The 23207-nt window shown below is 35.3% G+C and overlaps 1 protein-coding gene and 1 pseudogene across 5 annotated transcripts in view; one reads left to right on the forward strand and one right to left on the reverse strand.

Moving 5' to 3' along the window:
* ZMYM2 (zinc finger MYM-type containing 2) overlaps nucleotides 1–20629 on the forward strand; it is a 125899-nt gene extending 105270 nt beyond the window's left edge. For 3 of the 5 annotated variants that reach the window (XM_012442020.3, XM_012442015.2, XM_012442005.3), the window contains 4 exons: nucleotides 13569–13683; nucleotides 14328–14579; nucleotides 15191–15311; nucleotides 17319–20629. In XM_012442020.3, the coding sequence (XP_012297443.1) occupies nucleotides 13569–13683; nucleotides 14328–14579; nucleotides 15191–15311; nucleotides 17319–17511 (681 nt within the window). In that variant the 3' untranslated portion in view covers nucleotides 17512–20629. The remainder of the gene's footprint in view (nucleotides 1–13568; nucleotides 13684–14327; nucleotides 14580–15190; nucleotides 15312–17318) is intronic. The other 2 variants (XM_012442048.2, XM_064373523.1) reach the window with 1 other exon arrangement.
* On the reverse strand, nucleotides 2424–4256 carry LOC110569605 (KRR1 small subunit processome component homolog; annotated as a pseudogene).
* Nucleotides 20630–23207: the final 2578 nt, after the last annotated feature.

Raw genomic sequence — 23207 nt, forward strand, 5'->3', positions numbered from 1 at the left:
TTTATATATGTGTTAAATAGTATAACTTCTCATTAATTCTTTGGCTATTTCATATAAAGATATCATTCTTTAAGGATAAAGATAAACTTCATCTACATGTCTCTGTTTTCTACGGTAAACACGATGATCAACTTTAAGTAATGACCTCTCTAGTTCTGAACAGATTCTACAGATTTGTGCCCAGAAGTCAGAAAGAATCTCCAGCTTCACATCTTATTTGTTTTGAAATATGGTAGATGACAGGGGAAATCTCTTCAGAGTTTTATTTGTAGGCCTAAAAGTTAATTTTATTATGCTAACAGGTGTTAGATAATGAAATAAATACTGAAGAAAACTAGAATTGTCTTAATTTGTGTTTTATTTACTTTTTCTTTAGGATAGAAATTTGCTTAAGATTCTGTAAGTGGTGTCGCAAATATATAGTGCATGGCTGTAAATCACTGTGTATTGAAGGACCATCACATACCTTGCAGTAGCAACCTGAAAGACACATTAATAGGTTTACTTTTTCTTATTCTCCTTTTATAGGTTTACATGTACTTTGAGCCTCATGCTTAGATAATAATATAGGTCCATCATTCCCCAAACATCTGAAAACCAGATTTTTTTTTCATGAAAACACACTCGACAGTAAAATCTGACTTAAAGAATTGTGAAGCTACTGTTGTCTTTATTTATTACTCTTAGTGTTAATATTCATCTATAGAATGTTAACCATTGAATTTACTATAGAATTGTTAATGTTTCTAAATAAGTGCAGAGTGCTTACCCACACCACTAGAAATATTAATGTATTATAATTATGTACATGCCCTGTGTTTCCCCTGTAAAATCCAAACAATTAGGAATTCCAAAACATGTGACTCCCGTGGTTCTGGCTTAAGGGTTGAAGACCCATGTGTGTATTTCCCTCCTCTTCTTATATTATACCTAGGAGGGAGGGACAGAGTAGGAATAGCATTTATACTGTACCAGGTATAGGTGAAATCATCTTAGTACTCTAGTTTCAGAACAAGTTATTTATTACCTATAAATCCTCTTAAGAGCAAATGGAAGTTAGGTCTTACTTTTGTTACTTGTACCATGCTGTTCACATGTAGACAGGTACTCATTGAGTTGGATGATTGTCATGACTTTTTACACAATAAACCTCTAGATCCCATTTTGGGCTTTTGTGTGTGTATATTTATTTATTTATGATGGTGAAAATTTTTTAAGGAGAACATTTATATTTTAGACATAATTCTGTTTTCTGGATCAGCTGTTTTTTAAAGTGCTGTAGAGAGCAGCACTAGGGTTGTGGCAAATTAACTCAGCAGGAAGGAGAGAGGTTGAGTTCTAGGCTCCTCTTGTTTTAATTCATTTCTGCTTTTTAAGGGCTATGTTTTGGGGTTATGTATGAAATTTCGTTTAGACGAAGTTTCTGCTAGAAACAAGGCTTAAAAGCTTACTATTTAGATAATAAAACCTTTAAAATCAATAAAAATAACAAAATACGGGGTTCTCTGTCCCACCCATCTCTAGTCTATATAGTTCCTCTCCCTAGAGACAGTGCTTTTTGCTCTTTTGGCTATTTCCTCTGGCATTACTTGCACATATAAATATAATTAATTTTTATATATTCTTAGGTTCACTATTAGTTCCAGTAGGTGGTCTTTTGTTATTTTTTAAATATATCTTAGAATTTTCTTTATATGCAATCATGTCACTTATGAATAAGGACAGTTTTACGTCTTTCTGATCTTTCTTTTCTATGCTTTATTACATTGCTTGAGACCTTCCTCCATTTTTCTCTCCTGCCATCCAACCCCTAGTACAATGGAATTAGTGATAGCAGAAACTCTTGTCTAGTTCCTGATGTTAGAGGGAAGTATTTTGTCTTTGACCGTTAAGTATAATGCACCCTTTAGGGTTATTTTGGTAGCTTCCTGTTACTAAGTTGAGGAAGTTTTCTTCCATTCTTAATTGACTGAGGATTTTTTAACTTATTTTGTTGCCAAGAGGTTTTTTTTAAAAAAAAATTATAAATGCTTATTGAATTTTGTCAACTGCTTTTTTGCATCTGTTGAGATATGGATTTTCCCTCTTACTAATAATGGTATAATTATTAATTTTCAGACATTAAACCAGCCTAGCATTGTTGGATAGACTCCACTTGATAATGTTATCTTTTTTATATATTGCCAGATTAGATGTGCTAATATATTGTTGATGATTTTTGTAGATGTTCATGAGAATAAGTAGCTCTGAGGTTGTTTTTTTTTTTTTTAACAATTTATATTTATAAAGAACATTGTTCTATGAACAACAACAACAAAAACTCAGAAAAAAGGTGATCAGAGTACTATTTCTCACAAATAAGGCAATTAATGCCCTGGTATCTCAAAATCCTTTACAAAAGGAGATAGCTTCGTAAGATCTAGTCAAGAGGTTTTTGGTGTGTTACTTTTTTTCTTCTTTTTCTTTGCATCTGCTTTCATTTCAAGCATAATTTCTTCAGCTATAAGAGCCCCCACTTTCTTATTATTTGCTTTCCTAACTTTTTATTTGATGGTGGCCACATGAATTTTAGTTTCAGTAGAAGCTTCCTTAGGTTTCACATCTGGTTTTTCTTTAGGTGGAATAAAGCTTTGTTTCTTTGCTCGTCTCTTACTGAGGGCTTCTGCTCGTTTAGCCTTTCTTGCTTCCATTTTCTGCCACTGCTTCTGATTCACCTTCGAAAAGTATTCACCTCTAGCCAGTTTGTTTATCAATCTGACTTTCTGGCTGTGGAAGTGGGAATGGTGTATATTCTCTCTTAACATTGTTCTCTTTTGGTTCCTTGCATTTATTTATGTTTTTGTTTGAATTGTGGCAAAAATCTCTCCCAACTTTGTTATTGAAATTCAGAATCTTTTTCCAACTCTTTTAATCATTAAGGTTTTAATATTATAAATTAGATGAATACTCTAGGACTACTTTTCAAACCTCTTTTTTAAGCCACTAAAAGGTCCATTGGCTGAAACTGTGTTTCCCTGAACCATAATGGAACACGTTCATTAAGAGTTCCTCGATGTAGATCCTTTGGGACCAATAAGCTGTTGTCTTTTTACAAATCTCTTTATTTCTTACCTACGAAACCTATTTTCATGATGTTACATGCAACAGCATCTTGAGGAATTCGTACTGCATGTTCAAATGAAACACTCCTTGCTAACAGTTTTAGAGCTCTGGTTCCAATGATGGTATATGGATCAAAAGTATTTATTTTTTTTTTTTTTGAGACGGAGTCTCGCTCTATTGCCCAGGCTAGAGTGCAGTGGTGCCATCTCTGCTTACTTCAGCCTCCACCTCTGGGTTCAAGTGATTCTCCTGCCTCAGCCTTCTGAGTAGCTGGGATTACAGGTGCCCACCATCATGTCCAGCTAATTTTTTGTATTTTTTAGTACTAGTCTTCTTTGTAGTACTGTTACTGGAAGGAAGTCCTTGAGTGTAAATTGTGCAGGTTCTTGGCATTTTGAACAAAGGATTGGACAAAATGCACAATAAAGGAATGAAATACAGGAACAAAGCAGAGAAAGCAGGAATTTATTAAAGCAAGAAAGCACTGAACAGGGTGGGAGTGGGCCTGAGCAAGTGGCTCTAGAGCTGGGTTACAAAGTCTTATGGATTTTAAGGAGTCCTTTTGAGATCCTTATCAGTTACCCCTTATCTGATGAAGGATTTGGTCTGTTACTAATTAAAGGCTGAGGTGAATTGGTGCCTTCGGTGCTTGGCTCAAGGCCAGTCCAAGGCACTCTCTCTTTCCACCTGAGATCTGGCGGAAGGGGGAGGATGGTAGGGAGAGTAGCCTTTGATCCTTTGTTACACAGCCGTGGGGAGATGGGGTTTTCCCTTTTGGTTCAGCTTTAGGAAGTTGGCATTAATTGGCCTCAGGTTCCCTGCTCCCAGACCCCATTCTTTTGCCTCAGTACAAACAGTCATACTGCCCTGGATCTGGTGCACAGTGCGTTAACATTGATGTTCATTCAAGGCTTTCTGTACCAATGGCCAGCACTCTTTCAAGTAAGCCTCTGTATTTTGGGAACAAAGTTGCATAATTGCTTTCCTTCAAGAGTCCTTTGGGATTGTCCTCTTTAGAAAGAGCTGGTTCCTTCCAACCATCAGGAACAGTAAGGAGTTCCCATTCATTTTGGTGTCTCCGGCTTCTGCTTCTGGTTACGAAATTCACTTTTTCCACCCACTTTTTCTGGCCGATTCAGAGAGGAAGACACCATTTTCAAATTGCTTCTGGTGGAGCTGGAAACCTGGCTTTGATTTGGGGGTAATAGTGGCTTCATAAAAGGAGTTGGGGCCAGGCACTGTGGCTCATGCCTGTAATCCCAGCACTTTAGGAGGCCAAGGCAGGTGGATCACCTGAAGTCGTCAAGAGTTCTAGACCAACCAGGCCACACATGGTGAAATCCTGTATCTACTAAAAATGCAAAAATTAGCGGGGCGTGGTGGTGGGCTCCTGTAATCCTAGCTACTCTCTTGTTTGTTGAACAGTCCAGCTCAGGAATCAGTCAACTTTTTTGTAAAGGGCAAGATAGTAAATAATTTACACTTTGCAGACCAAGAGTTAAGCATTTAGAATGTAATATAGCTACTTACATTTAACTGCTTTAAATTGTAACCACTTATAAAATAAAAGAAAATAATTCTTAGCTCACGGGCTTGTGGGATTGGGCCCACTGGAGCTAGCTAGCTAGGGCTGTATAGTTTGCCTAGACACTCATATAGCTAAAGGTGTATCATTTTAATTTTTCTCTTTTATTGAGTCTGATCTTATATTATTTCCTTAATCTTAATTGGCTTTCTTTTAATCCAGCTTCTTAAGGTGTAAACTTAGATAATTGATTTTAGACTTTCTTCTTTTTCAGGAAACTATTTAAAACTGTAAAATTTTCTCTAAAACTAGTTTACTTAACATCACAAATTTTTATATGTTGTGTTTTAATTTTCCTTTACTTAAGGAAAATGATATCACATGAAATTGAGTCTCTGGATTGCTTTTTATTGAATGGATTATGTAAATATTAGAACTCCAATACTATTAGAGGTTTGAGAGCTAAGTGGATTGCATAATGAATGATTGTAAAGTATGTCTTAAATAGGTTTTTTTTTTCTGTTTTTGTTACTATAGTAAAATACACATAACATAAAATTTATGGTTTTTTTAAACCATTTTTAAGGGTGCAATCCACTGGCATTAAGTACATTCACATTGTTGTGGAACCATCATCACCATCTGTCTCTAGAACTCTTTTCATCTTGCAGAACTGAAACTCTGTACTCATTAAATAATAACTCTCCATTTCCTTTTCTACTGAGCCCTGAAAAGCCACTATTCCACTTTCTGTCTCTATGATTTTGACTACCATAGGCACCTCATATAAGTGGAATCATACAGTATTTGTCCTTTTGAGTCTGGCTTATTTTACTTAGCTTAATGTACTCAAGGTCCATCTGTGTTGTGTAGCATATGTCAGAATTTCATGTGTGTGTGTATGTGAGTGTGAGTGACAGAGTCTTACTATGTCGCCCAGGCTGGAGTACAGTGGTGTGATCTCTGCTTAGTACACCCTCAATCTCCTGGGCTAAAGTGATCCTCCCGCCTCAGCCCTTTAAGTGGCTAGGAATGTGGGCACGTACCACCACACCTGGCTAACTTTTGTTATTTTTTTTTTGTAGAGATGGGGTTTTGCCAGATTGCCCAGTCTGGTCTCAAACTCTCCTGGGCTCAAGCAATCCACCTGCCTTGGCCTCCCAGAGTGTTGGAATTAACAGGCTTGAGCCTCTGTGCCTGGCTTCCTTCCTTTTTAAAATAGGTTCCTTATGTATTGATGAATGTTTCCTTAAAAAATTGTTTTACTACTGAACTGCACATTTAAAAATGGTAAAGATGGTAATTTTTTGTTCTGCAGTTTACCACAGTTTTTAAAAATTGTGAAATATCTATTTTTGTTATTGAATACATTTTCACAGACTTGACTTCTTTTCAAAAACTCTGTGATATTTCTAAGCAGCTTTAAAAGTAATGCTGAAACTCAGTGTAAAGATAAGATAACTAAAGTAAACTTTCCAGAAATCAGTGCTGTTTAATGTTAGTTCAAGGTGTGTACAGAAATAGAAGCTATTTTTGGAAGAGTGTGCATGTATTTCTGTTGCATTCATTAGTTTTGCTCACATCTGGCAATAAAGATACAGTTGACAGTAACTATGATTTTCTTCCATATGTCTATAGAAGAAACAATATCTTTTGTCATAAGGACTAAGTCTTACAAATGTCTGCTGAAGTAAATAGTCATTTCTGTTTTGTGCATTGAAAAATTAAATATAATTGTAAATAACTGGTACTGTATGAAAGGGGAGCACAGCTTTTTTTTTTTTTCACTCTTCCTCAAAGTAACTGACTTTCCTCTACTGATTTTGTATAAGGAATGGTGGTTAGTGTTAAATGTTCACATAATATGGAAATGTTTGAGGAAGAAGGAAAATGATACAAAATCCTATGATAACCAGCATTAACATTTCATGATCATTCTTTCATATACTATTTTACATATGTGAACACATACCTGTCATACTAAATTTATTATAAATAGAACTGTAGATACTTTTTTTTGAGATGGAGTCTCACTTCGTCATCCAGGCTGGAGTGCAGTGGTGCCATCTCAGCTTACTGCAACCTCTGCCTCCTGAGTTCAAGCAAATCTCCTGCCTCAGCCTCACAAGTAGCTGGGATTACAGGAATGAGCCACCACACCTGGCTAGGTTTTTTGTTTTTTGTTTTGTTTTGTTTGTATTTTTAGTAGAGATCGGGTTTTGCCATGTTGACCAGGCTGGTCTCATACCCCTGACCTCAGGTGATCCACCCACCTCAGCCTCCCAAAGTACTAGGATTATAGGCAATAGCCATCATGCCCGGCTGCCTTTTTTTTCTTTAATCTCTCCCCACTTATCATTGTTAGCTAGATGTGTATATTTCTCTGTTTTTTATGAACCTGATGAAAGAGATAGTAGTTTTGTCAACTAGGAGCACTAGACCGACCGTATTATACACTTCTACGGCCTGTTTATATATCTCATTGTGTGCTGTACCACAGTTAATTTAGTAATTTCCGCAATGATAAGCATTCTCTTTGTTTTATAGAATTTTGCTGTTAAGACAGTATATACTTTCCTTCCTCCTCTGCTTCCCTCCTGCTTCACACAAATATAATTATCCTAAAGAACTGATGCTTTTATTTCTGAGATATGATTCCTGAAAGGGTATTATTGGATCTTAAGAAAAGTGTATTTTTTATTTTTAAAGATATCAACACATTTCTTTCCCAAAAAGTTTGAAGATCTTTTTCTGTTTATTGATCATTTACTTTTCTCTGAGTTTCCCCATTGTCTAATAGGTTGTTTATATTTTTTAGTTTGTGTTAAGTCTTTTATATGGAGGGATATGTTTTTTAAGAAGAAAAAACTTACTAAATTAAAAAATATAGTAAACTCACAATGTGACTTGTTAATTTCTGTGTAAATGGATAGTTTTCAAATAATTAAATTCTATTAAAATACATAGAGGATTTCTAAACTTATTTAAACTTTCTTTATTCAGAGGGCCTTAAGAATTGTCTTTTCTTTTCTTTTCTCTTTTTTTTGAGACAGAGTCTTGCTCTGTTGCCAGGCTGAAATGCAGTGGCGTGATCTCAGCTCACTACAGCCTCTGCCTCCCCGGTTCAAGTGATTCTACCGCCTCAGCCTTCCCAGTAGCTGGGACTACAGGCATGCGCCACCATGCCCATCTAAATTTTGTATTTTTAGTAGAGACAGGGTTTCACCGTGTTGGCCAGGATGGTCTCGATCTCTTGACCTTGTGATCCATCTGCCTCGGCCTCCCAAAGTGTTGAGGCGTGAGCCACCATGCCCAGCCTCTTTATTTTTTAATAGGATTGATGAGGTTGATTAGGGTATTTGAATCCTTCTTTCATTGGTTAATTCAGCAAACATTAGTCAAAATGCTATTGTATACTGGATGCTGGACACTGGAGTAGGCTTTGGAGATTGAGATAAGCGTGTTGACAGCTTACATTTACTGACTGTTTACTGCTTTCCATGTATTATGCTACATGCTTGATCTGTCATTCAGTCCTCTCAACAACTTTACTATAATTATCAGCATTTTTTGATGAGGAAATTGCCCAAGTTACACAGCTCATAAATTTTGAATCTGGTGAGCAGTTTGAATTAAAAGCCATTACAGTATGTTCCACTCAAAGATTTGAAATACACAGACAAATAATATTTAAATAATGTTATATTCATTGTATGTAAGTAACACCGAATTGGAACTAATTAATTCTACTGAAGTATATACTATGAAAACGTATAGGAAGGTAGAAGACACTGAGTTTTAAATTTTAAATTGAATTTTGAGGCACTTGTAGAAATTTATTCAGCAAAAGCATGAGAGAAGGACAGTGGCAGTACAAGGGCACAGTTTACCAGGAGCTACTTAGCCTGGCTGGAATGTAGAATGTGAAGTGGTGGAGAGAGCTTTGAGGTGATGAGGGTGGGGGCTGTGGTAAGTAAGAGTCATATCACAAAGGCCTCTATTCCTTGATAAAATGTTTAGATTTCATCTTTATCCAGGGAGAAACATGAAAAGGTTTTAAGTATTTTTAAAGATGACACTTGACATTTTTTTTTTCTTGGGCATAGGCATCTGAAAGCTGAAATATTTTCATTGAAACACAAATTATTGTGCAGAACAGCTGATTTGTAGCTTAAATTAATGGTGTTTTTTTTTTTTTTTGAGACGGAGTCTTGCTCTGTCACTAGGCTGGAGTGCAGTGCAATCTCGGCTCACTGCAACCTCCGACTCCTGGGTTCAAGTGATTCTTCTGCCTCAGCCTCCCGAGTAGCTGGGACCACAGGCACATGCCACCACGCCTGGCTAATTTTTTTGTATTTTTAGTAGAGACGGGGTTTCACTGTGTTGGCCAGGATGATCTCGATCTCTTGACCTCGCGATCCGCCCGCCTTGGCCTCCCAAAGTGCTGGGATTACAGGCGTGAGCCACTGCGCCCGGCCGATGGTGGGTTATTTTATATTATTATTAAGCTTTAGTCAAATAACATTTAATAAAACAACTGATTTGAGAGACTTACAAGTAAAATCTGATAGCCTCAAATTATGAATGTCTTATATTCCCAATATTTATTTGATTTTATAAATTGTCATGTATATTGTTACACATAATATTTCTTGCTTTAGCTAGCTCTCCAAAACATTTGACAGTATTATTGTTTGTCATATTAGTGACTGTACTTGTCTGAACAAACATGCCAATAGTCTGAACATATCTAAAATACACGCTTTTCAACTCTCTATTAGCTGTGTTTTATGAGATTTTCATTCTGCTTCTTAAGTACCAGAACTGTAATTTGTGTTTAGGTAAGTGGATATCTATCAGCGTGCTGCTTTACCCTACAAAGTGTTTTTAATCCGTAAGAAACAGGGCTTTTGAAATGTGACTAATCTGAAATGAGAAGTGTTCTGAGTGTAAAATATATACAAGATTTTAAAGAATTTGTATTTTTAAAATGTTAAATATTTTTACATTATATGTTGGAATTACATGTTTTGGATATATTGGGTTAAGTAAAATATTATACTTGTTTCTTTTTAATTTTTAAAATGTGGGCCGTGTGCAGTGATTCATGCCTGTAATCCTAGCATTTTGGGAGGCCAAGGTGGGCGGATCACCTGAGATCAGGAGTTCAAGACCAGCCTAGCCAACATGGTGAAACCCATGTTGAACTTTTTTGTATTTTAAGTAGAGACAAATACAAAAAAAAAAATACAGAAATTAGCCAGGCATATGACACACGCCTGTAACCTCAGCTACCCTGGAGGCTGAGGCAGGAGGATCACTGGAACCTGGGAGCCAGAGGCAGCATGAGCCAAGGTCACACCACTGTACTCCAGCCTGGGTGACGGAGTAAGACTATGTCTCAAGAAATAAATAAATAAAATAAAAATAAAATGTCACTACTAGAATATTTAAAGTTATTTGTGTAACATGTTCTATTTTTATCATTTGATACTGCTCTTTATAGATGTTCCAGAATTATCTAGGAAATGCTAGATCTTTCACATATAGTCCCAAAGAAATCTGAGTAAAATGAGAGACCAGTAACTCTTATAAAAGGAATTTATATTTTTTGAAATGTATACTTATTAATTCAAATAATTTTATAATTGAAGACTTTCTGTGAAGCTTTTTTTTTTTTTAATTAAGAAAGCTACTCTTCAGACAGGGCTGTTCTATCAGGGAGTTTTCTCTAGGGTTAGTAACTATAAGTTGCTGCTCTTCTTCACAGGTTTTCCTTTTCCTCTGTTCTGAAACCATACATTCTTTTCCTCTGTAGATTCTCATTGGTTGCAAGGGCTTTGATGATAAGGCAACCATGTGTATATATATGATAGATGTTTGTAAGTTGTGACTGCTTATGATGGAAAATAACAGCAACAATAATATGGCATTGCTTCCCATACTACCACAATGAGTAATAAAACATATTGTAATTCATTCTATAACAAGAGCAGCAGATCATTTATCATGGATTGCCTAGAGAAACCTTTTCAGAAGGATTAAGTATTGGCACTTCATTTAGGAACTGCTTTTAGTAGAGCTGAGTTGGGAACTTAGTAGTTTTTGGTTTATTATTATTGCTAAGGGTCTGAACGTTACACAGAAATTTTCTCTTTGTGCTGGATTTACAGATGAAAATAATTATTTCAGAATCCTTTCCCTCTCCTTTTTTTTTTTTTTTTAAGACAAGAGTCTTGCTTCTTCACCCAGGCTGGAATGCAGTGGCACTATCTCGGCTCACTGCAACCTTTGCTTCCCAAGTTCAAACAATTCTCTGCCTCAGCCTCCCGAGTAGCTGGGATTACAGGTGCTTGCTACCACACCCAGCTAATTTTTGTGTTTTAATAGAGACAGGGTTTTACCATCATGGCCAGGCTGGTCTTGAACTCCTGACCTCGTAATCCACCCGCCTCAGCCTCCCAAGTGTTGGGATTACGGGCGTGAGCCACCACGCCCAGCCTTCCCTCATTTTTTATTATTCATGTTGCTTTATGATAAAAAATATAAATTGCTATTCTAAACTTGGGGGTTTTAGTGATCGTTTTACGTAATACTCAACTAAGTTTGTAGTTGTAGAAATCCAGGAACAATACAAAAGTTTATAGTCTCGTTGAATAGATGGAATCATGATGTATTTTAAGCAATCAGTGCTATTCTCATTCATAACAATGAGGATCTGCAGATAGTTTAGGAAATGATATTGTTAGAGCATCTACCCTTTGACTAACCCAAAAGCAGGGGAGAAATCTAGCATTGTCACTTTATTGATTTCCCAGGCTTTTATCAGTTGGTCTGTCGTTGTATTTGAAAGACATTAATTAGGAGTTTTTGTTCTACTGTTTTAGAATTTTGCTGACTAACATATTCCTTTGACTAGTTTGTATAACATCTGATCAACTCAGATGATGGCTTACATTTTGATTAGTGTATACATGGTGTACATTTTTTCTTTTAAACTTACCTGTTCTTTTATTTAAAATAGGATTTTTGTAGATAGCATATTGTTGAACCTTGCCTTAAAAAAATTGAATCTGACAATATCTGTTTTTTTTTTTTTTTTTTTTTTTGAGACTGGGTCTCACTCTGTCCCAGGCTGGAGTACAGTGGTGTGATCTTGCGGCTCACTGCAGCCTTGACCTCCCAGGCTCAAGCTGTTCTCCTACGCCAGCCCCTCAAGTAGCTGGGACTACAGGCACACACCACCATGCCTGGCTAATTTTTGTACTTTTTTTTTTTTTTTTTTGAGACAGAGTCTTGTTCCGTTGCCAGGCGCCAGGCTGGAGTGCAGTGGTGCGATCTCGGCTCACTGCAACCTTCACCTCCTGGGTTCAAGCAATTCTCCTGCCTCAGCCTCCCCAGTAGCTGGGACTACAGGCGCACGCCACCACACCCAGCTAATTTTTGTATTTTTAGTAGAGACAGGATTTCACCGTGTTGGCCAGGATGGTCTTGATCTCTTGACCTCGTGATCCGCCCGCCTCGGCCTCCCAAAGTGCTGGGAGTACAGGTGTGAGACACTGCGCCCAGCCGTGTACTTTTTTTTTTTTAAGAGATGGGTCTCAACATCTTGCCCAGGCTCATCTTGAACTCCTGAGCTCAAGTGATCCTCCCGCTTTGGCCTCCCAAAGTGCTGAGATTATAGGTGTGAGGCACTGCTCCCAGCCCAGTATCTGTCTTTTAATTGCTGTTTAGAGCAGGAACCAACAGACTTTTAAAATAAAAGACCAAATGGTACATGGTTACAGGTGATGCTTGTCTGTATCATGCAACCATTCAACTATGCCATTACAACATAAAAGCTGCTGTAGACAGTATGCAAATGAACCAGTATGTTGGTATTCCAAGAAAATTTTATAAAAATAGGCACGTGCCAGATATGGCTCCGGGACTCTAGTTTGCTAACCTTGGCTTAGACCTGTTACATGTAATGTGATCACTGCTGTCATTGGATTAAAATCTATTGTCCTTCAGGTTGTTTTGTATTCTATCTGTTCTTTGTTTTTGCATCTTTTTCTGTTTTATGATTCCACTTTATTTCCACTATTGGCTTATTATTTGTACCTCTTAAGTTTTTTTACTTGTTGCCTTAGGTTTACAATCTGCATCTTTAATTACATGTTTACCTTCAAATAATACTGTCCTACTTCACCTGTAGTTTAAGAGCCGTAGAACAGTGTCCTCCCAATTCTTGCCTTCTATCCTTTGTACTATTATCATATGATTTTATGTTTTCTTTTTAAATTTCACTAATAAACATTAGTACTTTAAATGATTTTGTAACCACCCTCACTGTTAAGATTTTTCCAGATTTGTGACAGTGAGTTACAAGATTCATAAATTTGCACTGTTGTACAGGTGGAGAATTAGAAATATAGAGACAATAAGAAAAAAGCATTAGCCTGACAAAGTCAGAGTGCTAGAAGAGAGGTTTCAATAGCTACAGATAACATTTCATCCCATCCTTACCACTCAGTGTTTTTCTTTAGTTACTACCTTGATTACTCTTACTTTATAAGAAAAAAACTAAAAAAGAAAACACTCTTATTTTAAAATTTAAATTTTTCTTTATGTACTATATAATAAACACTGGAATCAGATATTGTTTTGTTTTGTTTTTTGTCTGACAGACTGAAGATTATCATCCAGTTTTTATATTCTCGATTCTGGGGTATTTCAGTTTTGAGTGCTTCAAGCAAAAGATCTGTTGATAATTTATGGTTTTTTATAATTTCTAGGTACATTCATAAAATCAGTAACTCATGTTTTATTAGTAGTATGCTTGTATTTCAAAGACATAAAACTTTATTTTTTCTTAAGAAAGTATAATATGTTCACTATAATTAGCTGATTTTCTTTCAAGAAATTTTGTGGGGCTTTTTTTTTTTTTTTTTTTTTGTAGTACTTGTGTGGAAGTAATCGAAAAGACAACATATTTATTGATCCTGGATATCAAACTTTTGAGCAAGAATTGAATAAAATACTACGAAGCTGGCAACCAAGCATACTTCCAGATGGTAATGCTGTTTTAAATAAAGGTGTTGCTCTCTTGATATTGGGATTGTTATTTTTACAGAGTATGTTTGAAAATATTAAGAAGTCATTTAAATTAGATAACATTTTCTGAACACTTACTCATGAGCTTACCTGATGTTCACCTCTTGTTGAATTAGAAATGAATATGGTCAATAGCTAGTGTTTATGAAGAACTTTGTAAGAAATGTGATCTACTTCATCTGGAGTATGAGACTGGATGTTCATGTCTTAAGCCTTCTAGTGGCACTTCTGATGTAAATTTCCCCTAAACCACTGTTTTCAGTATATGAAGAAAATGTGTATGTATATGAAGTCACCAATTTTTTTCAGGAATTTAAATTCCCCAATTTTAATTTTAAAAGGATTTATATTTTTTCTGACCTCTGTTTGCTTGTCCTACTGAAGAACAGAAGCAAACATCCAGTCCCTTTATTCCATAGATCATAATTCCATAGTAGCCTCTGTATTATTAACTGCATAAGTATTTCTAAAATTACTCTAGTTGATCTAAATTAATGGAGAATTGGTATAGATTTGTCCTTAAATTAACTGTATCTACTTCTAGATGGTTAAATGAAAACTTTTATTTATTATAATTCTTTTAAAATAGTTCTCTCTATTTAAGGGTCAATATTCTCTCGAGTTGAAGAAGACTATCTCTGGAGGATAAAACAACTAGGATCACACTCTCCAGTAGCTCTTCTGAATACACTGTTCTACTTTAACACTAAGTATTTTGGCCTGAAAACAGTGGAACAACACTTAAGACTTTCCTTTGGCACTGTGTTTAGGCATTGGAAAAAAAATCCTTTAACGATGGAAAACAAAGCATGTCTTCGATACCAAGTGTCTTCTTTATGTGGAACAGATAATGAAGGTAGTGTAACAGATATCTTCCTTTTTTTTTTTTTGAAACGGAGTTTCTCTTGTTGCCCAGGCTGGAGTGCAATGGTGCAATCTTGGCTCACCACAACCTCCACCTCCTGGGTTCAAGCGATTCTCCTGCCTCAGCCTCCCAAGTAGCTGGGATTACAGGCATGTGCCACTGTGCCTGGTTGACATTGTATTTTTAGTAGAAACAGGGTTTCTCCATGTTGGTCAGGCTGGTCTTAAACTCCCAACCTCAGGTGATCTGCCCGCTTCGGCCTCCCAAAGTGCTGGGATTACAGGGGTTAGCCACTGCACCCAGCCTGGATTTCCATTTTGAGATTGTCTATAGTAGGGATATCCAAACCTTGCATTATTAAAGACCACCTAGGTCACTTGTTAAGAATCTAAGGACTGCCATTTTTATAAAATAAGACAACCTATGTCTTCTTAAGATGTCTCAGTTCCTTTTGTTTGAAAACTTGTTACCACAAGAGCCTTAACTTAGAACTCCAAGGGACACCTAGTCCTATTCTTTGGTATATAACAGATACCAGGAGTGATCTTTATGTCTTTCTTTAAGATTAGTTTAGGAGATTTATTTCATTTTTATTTTTTAAGATAAAATTACTACTGGAAAAAGAAAACATGAAGATGATGAACCAGTATTTGAACAAATTGAAAACACAGCCAATCCTTCCAGATGTCCTGTGAAAATGTTTGAATGCTACTTGTCTAAAAGGTGAGTTTTAATGATATTTAACTTTTAAAAATGGTAGAAGTTGGCTGATTTAAATTTAACATTACCAATAGGTGTTTTAAATGGATTTTTTCTGAGATTTCTTCTCTCTCAGTTATACCCAAGTTCATTCAGTTTTAATCTTTTAGTTTGAAATACACAGCTTATACAGCATACTTAGAGTTTAAGCATATGTTAAGAAATCACCCTCTACTAATGAAATTACTACTGCTGTCATTTTTTTTTTTTTTGAGTTGGGGTCTTGCTCTCTCACCCAAGACTGGAGTGCAGTGGCACATGATCACAGATCACTGCCACTTCAAACTGCTGGGACTACAGGCATGTGACTTCATAGCTGGCTAATTTTTGTATTTTTGTAGAGACAGTCTCGCTGTGTTGCCCAGGCTGGTCTTGAACTCCTGACCTCAACTGATCCTCGTGCCTCAGCCTCCCGAAGTGCTGGAATTATAGTCATGAGCTACTGTGCCTGTCATTTTCTTTTAAATTACAGCAATTCCAGTGACCGCAAAGCAGAGGACACAAACTTTTTCTTAAAGTGTCAGATGATAAATATTTTAGGCTTTTGGGGCTATGAATCTCTATTGTAACTAGTCGGTTCTCTTGTAACTAGAAAGCAGCCATACACTATATATAAGTTTAATGGCATGTGGCTGTGTTATAATAAAACTTACATAAGCAGGTGGGTGGCTATAGTTTGCCAATGCTGGGTATAAAGGTATGTTCAAAGGTAGTATAGATAGGTGGAAATGTAAATGAAGTATTTACATTTAAGAGAAAACAGTCAAGAAGGTATGAAAAATGGAATCATATTCTGGAATTTTTTTTTCCCCCAATCTCAGACCAACGGGCATTTTTAAAAGTTTAAGCCAATAAAATATTTAGAGACCATCGATTATTTTATGCTTGCCTGTTGTTTTAAGTAAGTACTCTCTAATATTCAAAAGGTCAGCATGAATTCAAAATATACTTCCCTATTTAAACAAATTTATAAATTACAGTTAGGTCCCTGGGATGGCCCTCAAGAACTTGTAAAAAACAATAATGTCATGTTTACGATGTTAGTAGTACAAGTTGAATGCCTCTTATTCAAAATGCTTTGGACCAGAAGTATTTTAGATTTCAGATTTTTTCAGAATTTGGAATATTTGCATATACATTATGAAATGTCTTGGGGATGGGACCCAACTCTAAACATGAAATTCATTATGTTTCATATACACCTTATACATGTAGCCTGAAGATAATTTTATTTATGTAGCCTAAAGGTGATTTTATTTTCCCCTTGGGGATGCTGAATAATCTGTGTGCCTGTGTTTTGGCTGTAAACTCCTCACATGAGGTCAGGTGTGGAACTTGCCGCCTTTAGTATCATTTTGGCACTCAAAGAGTTTCAGATTTTGGATTTTTGAATTAGGGATGCTTAACCTGTATTTCTCACCATGGTTTGGGGTAGTCCTATTTGGCTGCAACAGTGTCAGGGTCTTCGGTTGATAGTAACTATTTACTACGTGGAAATTCCTGTCTCACTATTACCTTGTTGGTATTTTAAAAATTAAGTTTCTATTAATTATGTAATGCTGTAAGAATTTTTAAATTTTATATGCTGCCATATTTCATCAGTTCTAAGATATTTTCACATTTTACTGTTTCTGAAACTGGAATGCACAGTTTAAATTGTTGCATCTTGAAATCATGATTGACAGTGTTTACTTGCTTAATGGTAACATTAAAATAATGGGTGGTATGTCTATTGATAGTGTCTTGGTTTCAGTGAAATAGAGTTAAAATTGTAGTAGGAAATCTCTATCACAGAAAATAACTTTGAGAATACTTTAATGACAGTAATGGAGAGATTGAGGCATAGGGTCTGATTATATGACGTGATTAATGGGGTCTGAATTATTCTTGAAAGAAGAAAAAAAGGACGTGTGAAATTTTGTGTGTATTTTGTGAAATTGACTTTTTCTCTCTCCCTCTCCCCCTCCAAAGTCCACAGAATCTTAATCAGAGAATGGATGTTTTTTATTTGCAACCAGAATGCTCTAGTTCTACAGATAGCCCTGTCTGGTACACATCTACTTCACTGGACCGAAACACCTTGGAAAATATGCTTGTACGGGTTCTTCTAGTAAAAGATATTTATGATAAAGACAATTATGAACTGGATGAAGACACAGACTAAAAAGGAACATTTCGGAAGCAGTCGGGATAAAACAGCATTAGATAGTCATGCTGCTAGATCTTTATTATGGAAAACATTTCAAGTTTACTCCTTCTGTTTTGAGTTTTGTAGCAGTGTACCCACACTGGGTATTACCATGTAAATAATCTGTGAGTGAAAGTTGCCATTATTCTATGTAGTGGTTTTAGGATACTTAACAAATACATTCAAATTCTTTTTTTATTATTATTTATTTGATTAGGTATGTTTGTAACTTTTTACATTACAGAATATGAATGAGAATGTGCCATGTATAATTTTTTTTCTTGTAGTAAGAAACATCCATATTGCACAACTCTACTGTTGCAAAGCTTCCTTGGAAGGGGGCTCTTTTACTGGGTTCTTAACCAGATGGTTGTGTATGGGTAGCACTACTAAAAGTTTAGAACTTGCAGTGTCTTTCGGAATTTTTAAAATAAACTGTAAACTAATAGGCTGGGGTTTTTGTTTTGTTTTGGGGGGACTTTTTGTTTGTTTTGTTTTACATTTTAGTTACTGAAGCCTTACAATAAGGTTATGTAGAGAGATACCATCTTCTGTACCAAAAATAGACAAGAGAATGCTGTCAATATTGGTGTACTGTAATGTGAATCTATACTGGTGAAAACAATTTTTCGTTCCCCTTATTAAAACCTTAGTGTCCTTTTCTCATTTGTGGCTTTCTGCATCACCCAATCAATAATATATATATATATATATATATATATGTGTGTGTGTGTGTGTATGTGTATATATATATATATAAATGATTATAAGTTGAGAACAAGATTATCAAGACATTTTCTTTGTAAAAATGTCTGATGAAAGTATAAAATTGTTTTATTTTATGCCAGCCATAAATATCTGAAATCCTCTTCATTTACAGAGGTTTGATTTTTATTTCTTATTTTCTCTAATATACAGATCACGCTGCAATTATTACCTGTGTAGTACTCTAAAAACTTAACCAATTTTATCAGAATTCCTGTGCCTGCTTACATTGGATAAAATTATTTTTAGAAATTCCACTCTTGAAATAGTTACAGAAAGTCAAGCTACATTAAATAAGATGGGATCACATTTTATTATGAAGATTACCAGTGTAGTAAGTCTGATATTGCAGATGATTGAGGAACAAAGAAAGAAACTAATAGAGAAAGTCAATCTCAGAGGAAATCCCATTTAAATATGTTAAATTGTTTGGCTTTTTAAATTACTTCTTATAGAAGATTGCATCAAAAAAACAAAAAAAAACTTTGTGCTTCTGCATAGCAATTTATCCATCCAGACCTTTTCTTTTAGAATAAGGAAACTTAAAATCTACTTTCTAAAGACTGAACGAAGTACTAGTTGCAAATTATCTTGAAATCATTTGGCTGTTTTCTAGCATGTGTGTAGTCATGTTTTCTTCTGATTCCTGAATGACCATTATAGCATTAGTTTTTAGAAATTGTTCAGGGGGAAATTGAGCTATTTTCCATAGTCATTAGGCAATTGCTACACGTCCTTTAGATATTCCTCTCTCCCATATGGATAAATGTTACAGCACACAGAAGAAATTTTCTCAATTCTGATTTGGAAAATTTCACAGGTGTGATTGTTGTATATTTAAGCAATAATTATCTGAATGTTTTTGGCATAAAATTACTTTATAATGTTCTAACTTGTTTTATAAGTTTGAATGACTTTTCTGTCCCTTGATTTTATATTACTGAGTGATAATCAGACTGATAGTAGCAAATCTGATATTACATTACTAAAATAGATTGCTGATTGTCTATTTAAAGAAGACAAGTGGGTAAAGTATTTAAAATATATAATACAAAAATTTCCTCTTAACTTACCTTTTTCCAGAACTACTTCTTTAAGCACTTTTCCTGTTAATGCCTGTTGTTGATTAAAAGGTGGTTAATTCTAACCATCTTTTAGTCTTCAAAGTGGTGCTATATTCCATCAAGAGCAATAAAGTTTTTCCCAGGTATCACTTAATTGTATATGTTACCAAATACCATAAATTTCTGCCATAGTAGTACTATCAAGCACCTTCTCTTGCTATTTACATTTTCTTCATTTGTACATTTTTAGCTTTTCTAAGTGGAAATGTCTTACATAATTTTGATCTGGACATGATTGAGGATTTAGAGCTCTTGTCTTTGTCTTGATTGCAATCCAATGATAGATTAACTTGATTCTCAGGGGGAAAAGAAAAAGAAAAACTTATTTTATGAGAATTGTTTGTTCTGTGAAACTTACTTCACCTAGAACACATTTCATTGATTCTTGGATCTTCTTAGTTTATGTGGTCATAGTTGGCTGCTGAGAAAAGGACAATGAAATGACAGCAATTTTCTTTTGCTTCTAGGTGATCTCTGATTATAGATAGCATCCTGTAAATATAACCTTATTGTCTTGAAATGTTTATTGAAGATGCTATATTTTTCTGTTCCGTTTTCTGAAGATTTTGCCATTTAAAGTGATCCAGTGAAAAATATTTATCCACATTGAAGAAAGTGGATTTCCCATGCAAATTGAATCTTCATTAACACATTTTTAAAGGCTTTACTGTATTAGGAACATAGATATTAAAGGATTTTTCTAGGCAAGAAGGTCAACTTTTTTTCCATAAAAATATTTTTTGCTTAAATAGTAACTCATGGTTTTCTTTTATTAAGTGGGGTTGTTGCCAGTGTGTTAAACATTGAAATAGGAGGATGCATATTGTACTATGCATTCAAATTTATCACTGTTTTTCTGAGAGACTTTCCCTTTGTCCTTTCCAGTTATGATTTGGGAATGGGGTAACTTGTTTATGCATAGTATTAAGGGTTATATAGTATGAAGAAATCATAAAATTGCAAGTTTTGGTTTGCATTACTCTAATGTGGGTTCATTTAATCTGAGATCTTAAATATCTTGCAGCCTTAAATCACTACAAACATTTGCGTTTTTATTATGCCAGTTATTTCCAAAATGTGTTGTTATACATGTCACTTATGTTTTTAAGCTAATATTACTGTAGGATAATCTCCTTGTTCCCCTCAAAATAGTCATGAAAGTGTACATGAAAATATTTTTAAAGAATAAATTTCTTTCAATTACATACTTTTGGATTTCCCCCTTAATAAGCCCCTTACTCATTTTTAGAGAAGATTTTGAATTTCATTCATTCCATTCTCCTGTGTTCTGAGGATTAGACCATATCAATTTAGAAGTTGGTGTCCAGAACAGGCTAACTCTATGAGTTTGGATCTGAGAATAGAAACAACCCAAAGTGGTGTTTTAATTCGTACTTTTTTCCTTCACTTGGAAGTTAGATGTCAGAGGGACACCTCAAATAAGTGACTGTGATCCCCTGCCTTGTAACGAAGTGGAAAAGAGAAAGTCCCTAAAATCTGGTCAAGTGATGTCCTAATTAGTTACTGAGTTAAGCAAGTTCATGAATTTAGGCCTTTTGGGAAAGAAAGAGGATATAAGATTTGACCTGTAAATATTAGTAGAACCAAAGAGAGGGCCACAGACCATTAGTTGTTAAGAGTTGTAAGTCCTGACAGCATATTTTCTCTTGTGCAATAAAGAGAACAATTGTAGTTCTTTTTGGGACCTTAGGTCTTTTATTCCTTCCCAGTGGTTTACATTGAATCCTTGTGATTTATTTAAAGACACATTTTTTCCTGGAGAGGAGAAAGATCTTTTCTAAAATAGCCTTAACACTGAGAACATAATTAGGCCTAATTTTAAAAGTCCAATTCAGGTAACTCTTCAGAAGTAAATGCAGCACACTAAAATTCATTATCACAAAACTTAATACTTGTTATATGGTTCCTCTGTGCCAACAAGCTGCTGCTAACCATGGTAGTTAGGGAGGAAGAGAAAGTAAAAGAAGACATTAGTGTTCAAAAGCTTACATCTTTGGGGGTTAAGACATATAGTACATTTAACTCCTAGGGAACTTAGAATGTATTTATGGTAGGATAGAAAGAGATGATTGTACTATTATGGTCTAGAATAGGTTTCATAGGGAAGATCACTACCACCTGTGATTATATGGTATATAAAACACGAGATTCTGTAACCTTAACGTTGCTTTTAGCTCTGTTGGAAATGGTCAGCAGAGCAATTTCTGAGTATTTTGTTGGTACAGCATTGATGGCATCAGTCCTTACCTGTGGCTTTCAGCCCAGCTTAATACAAGAGTAATTAAAAATAGCACCCCAAAGGGTTAGCTAGCATACCCTCACCATGCATTAAAGATAAATCTAAAAGGTGTTCAACTACATTAAATCAAGATGGGTAATTCAACTTCTAGGTTATGTACGGTGGATGGAGCACACAATGTCTTGCAAATATTGAAGAGGTTTCTTTTTTAAACTTCACTAAGGGTTTTTTTTTCCTCACATCAACTCTTGCACATAAGGGTTTTTTTTTTTTTTAATAATTACTTTTGAAAATAAAATCTCAACTATTTTCGAAGTTATGAGTGTGCTGCTGTTAACCATATAAATAAGATGAAATCTTCCCATTTGGATTACATAGTTGTAGTTCTGTATCAGCATCAGCAGATGGCAATAGTATACAGCCTGAGGCTTCCGTTGCTTTTACTTTTCTTTGTTAAGTATACTATAATCCTTTATCTGAAACCTTTGGGGTTTTAGAATTCAGAATTTTCTCCTTTTCGGAGATGATATATATAATGTAGATTACATAACACCCTCAGTGGGGCCTGGGGCAGCACTCCATAATCAAACATTAGTATTTCTGCAGTTATAATCAGACTTCATAGTAACTGGGATTAACTATGTAAGGCAGTAAGCTATCTGCCTTACATCGATTAGATCAATTTTTTCTCACAAACTTATGGAAAAACTAGGTTTTCAGAGATTTTTTGGATTTCAGAATTGGTAATTAGGGATTGCTGACTTTTATAAGGAAACTGGTGTCAGATCTAGATTTTTTCCTTTTAATGAAATATATAGTAATTCCCCCCCGCCCCTTTTTAAATTGCTTAGCTTTGGTGGAGGTAACTGAAGGCTTTCTTCTGTAGAATTTGTGTATTAGATTTTAAGAAAAATGCATGAACTTCTTAGAACAGGCATAAATATAAATGGCAATTCTAGAACCATTACTGAATTTTGAAAAACCCTAAAAGTAACTTTGCTTTCATTTCATCTTGCCTCAATACTTGTAACATTACAAGTATTCTACGTAAATAAACCTTTATGAAGAGTTGCAGTCATGTCATGGAGCCAGTCAGTCATTTATTCATTCAACAAATACACAGAATATTCTTCCAGACACCTAATTATTCCAGGTGCTGGGAACACAGAATTAAGACACAGCCCTTCCTCTCAATGATGTAGCATAGTTTGGGAGAAATGGGAATGTGATGGAATGTCAGAATGAGACGGGCATTCAACAAATACTCAGATTATTTTTCCAGACAATTACTCCAGGTGCCGGGAGCACAGAGTTAAGACCCAGCTCTTCCTTTCATGGACAGCGTAGTTTGGGAGAAATGGGAATGTGATGGAATGTTAGAATGAGATGGGCACGTAGGCGTTATTGAGCATGATCACACTTGTACTTTGAAGTAACATACCCAGGTTAAGTAATTTATCAAGAACCTACTTTTTGTGAGACAGCTCTGTGTCCTGACTGTGGTTCCAGACTTCACCATTAAA

Source organism: Aotus nancymaae, unplaced genomic scaffold, assembly GCF_030222135.1.
Source record: "Aotus nancymaae isolate 86718 unplaced genomic scaffold, 86718_ANA_hifiasm-v0.15.2.pri h1tg000009l, whole genome shotgun sequence".
NCBI lineage: Eukaryota > Metazoa > Chordata > Mammalia > Primates > Aotidae > Aotus > Aotus nancymaae.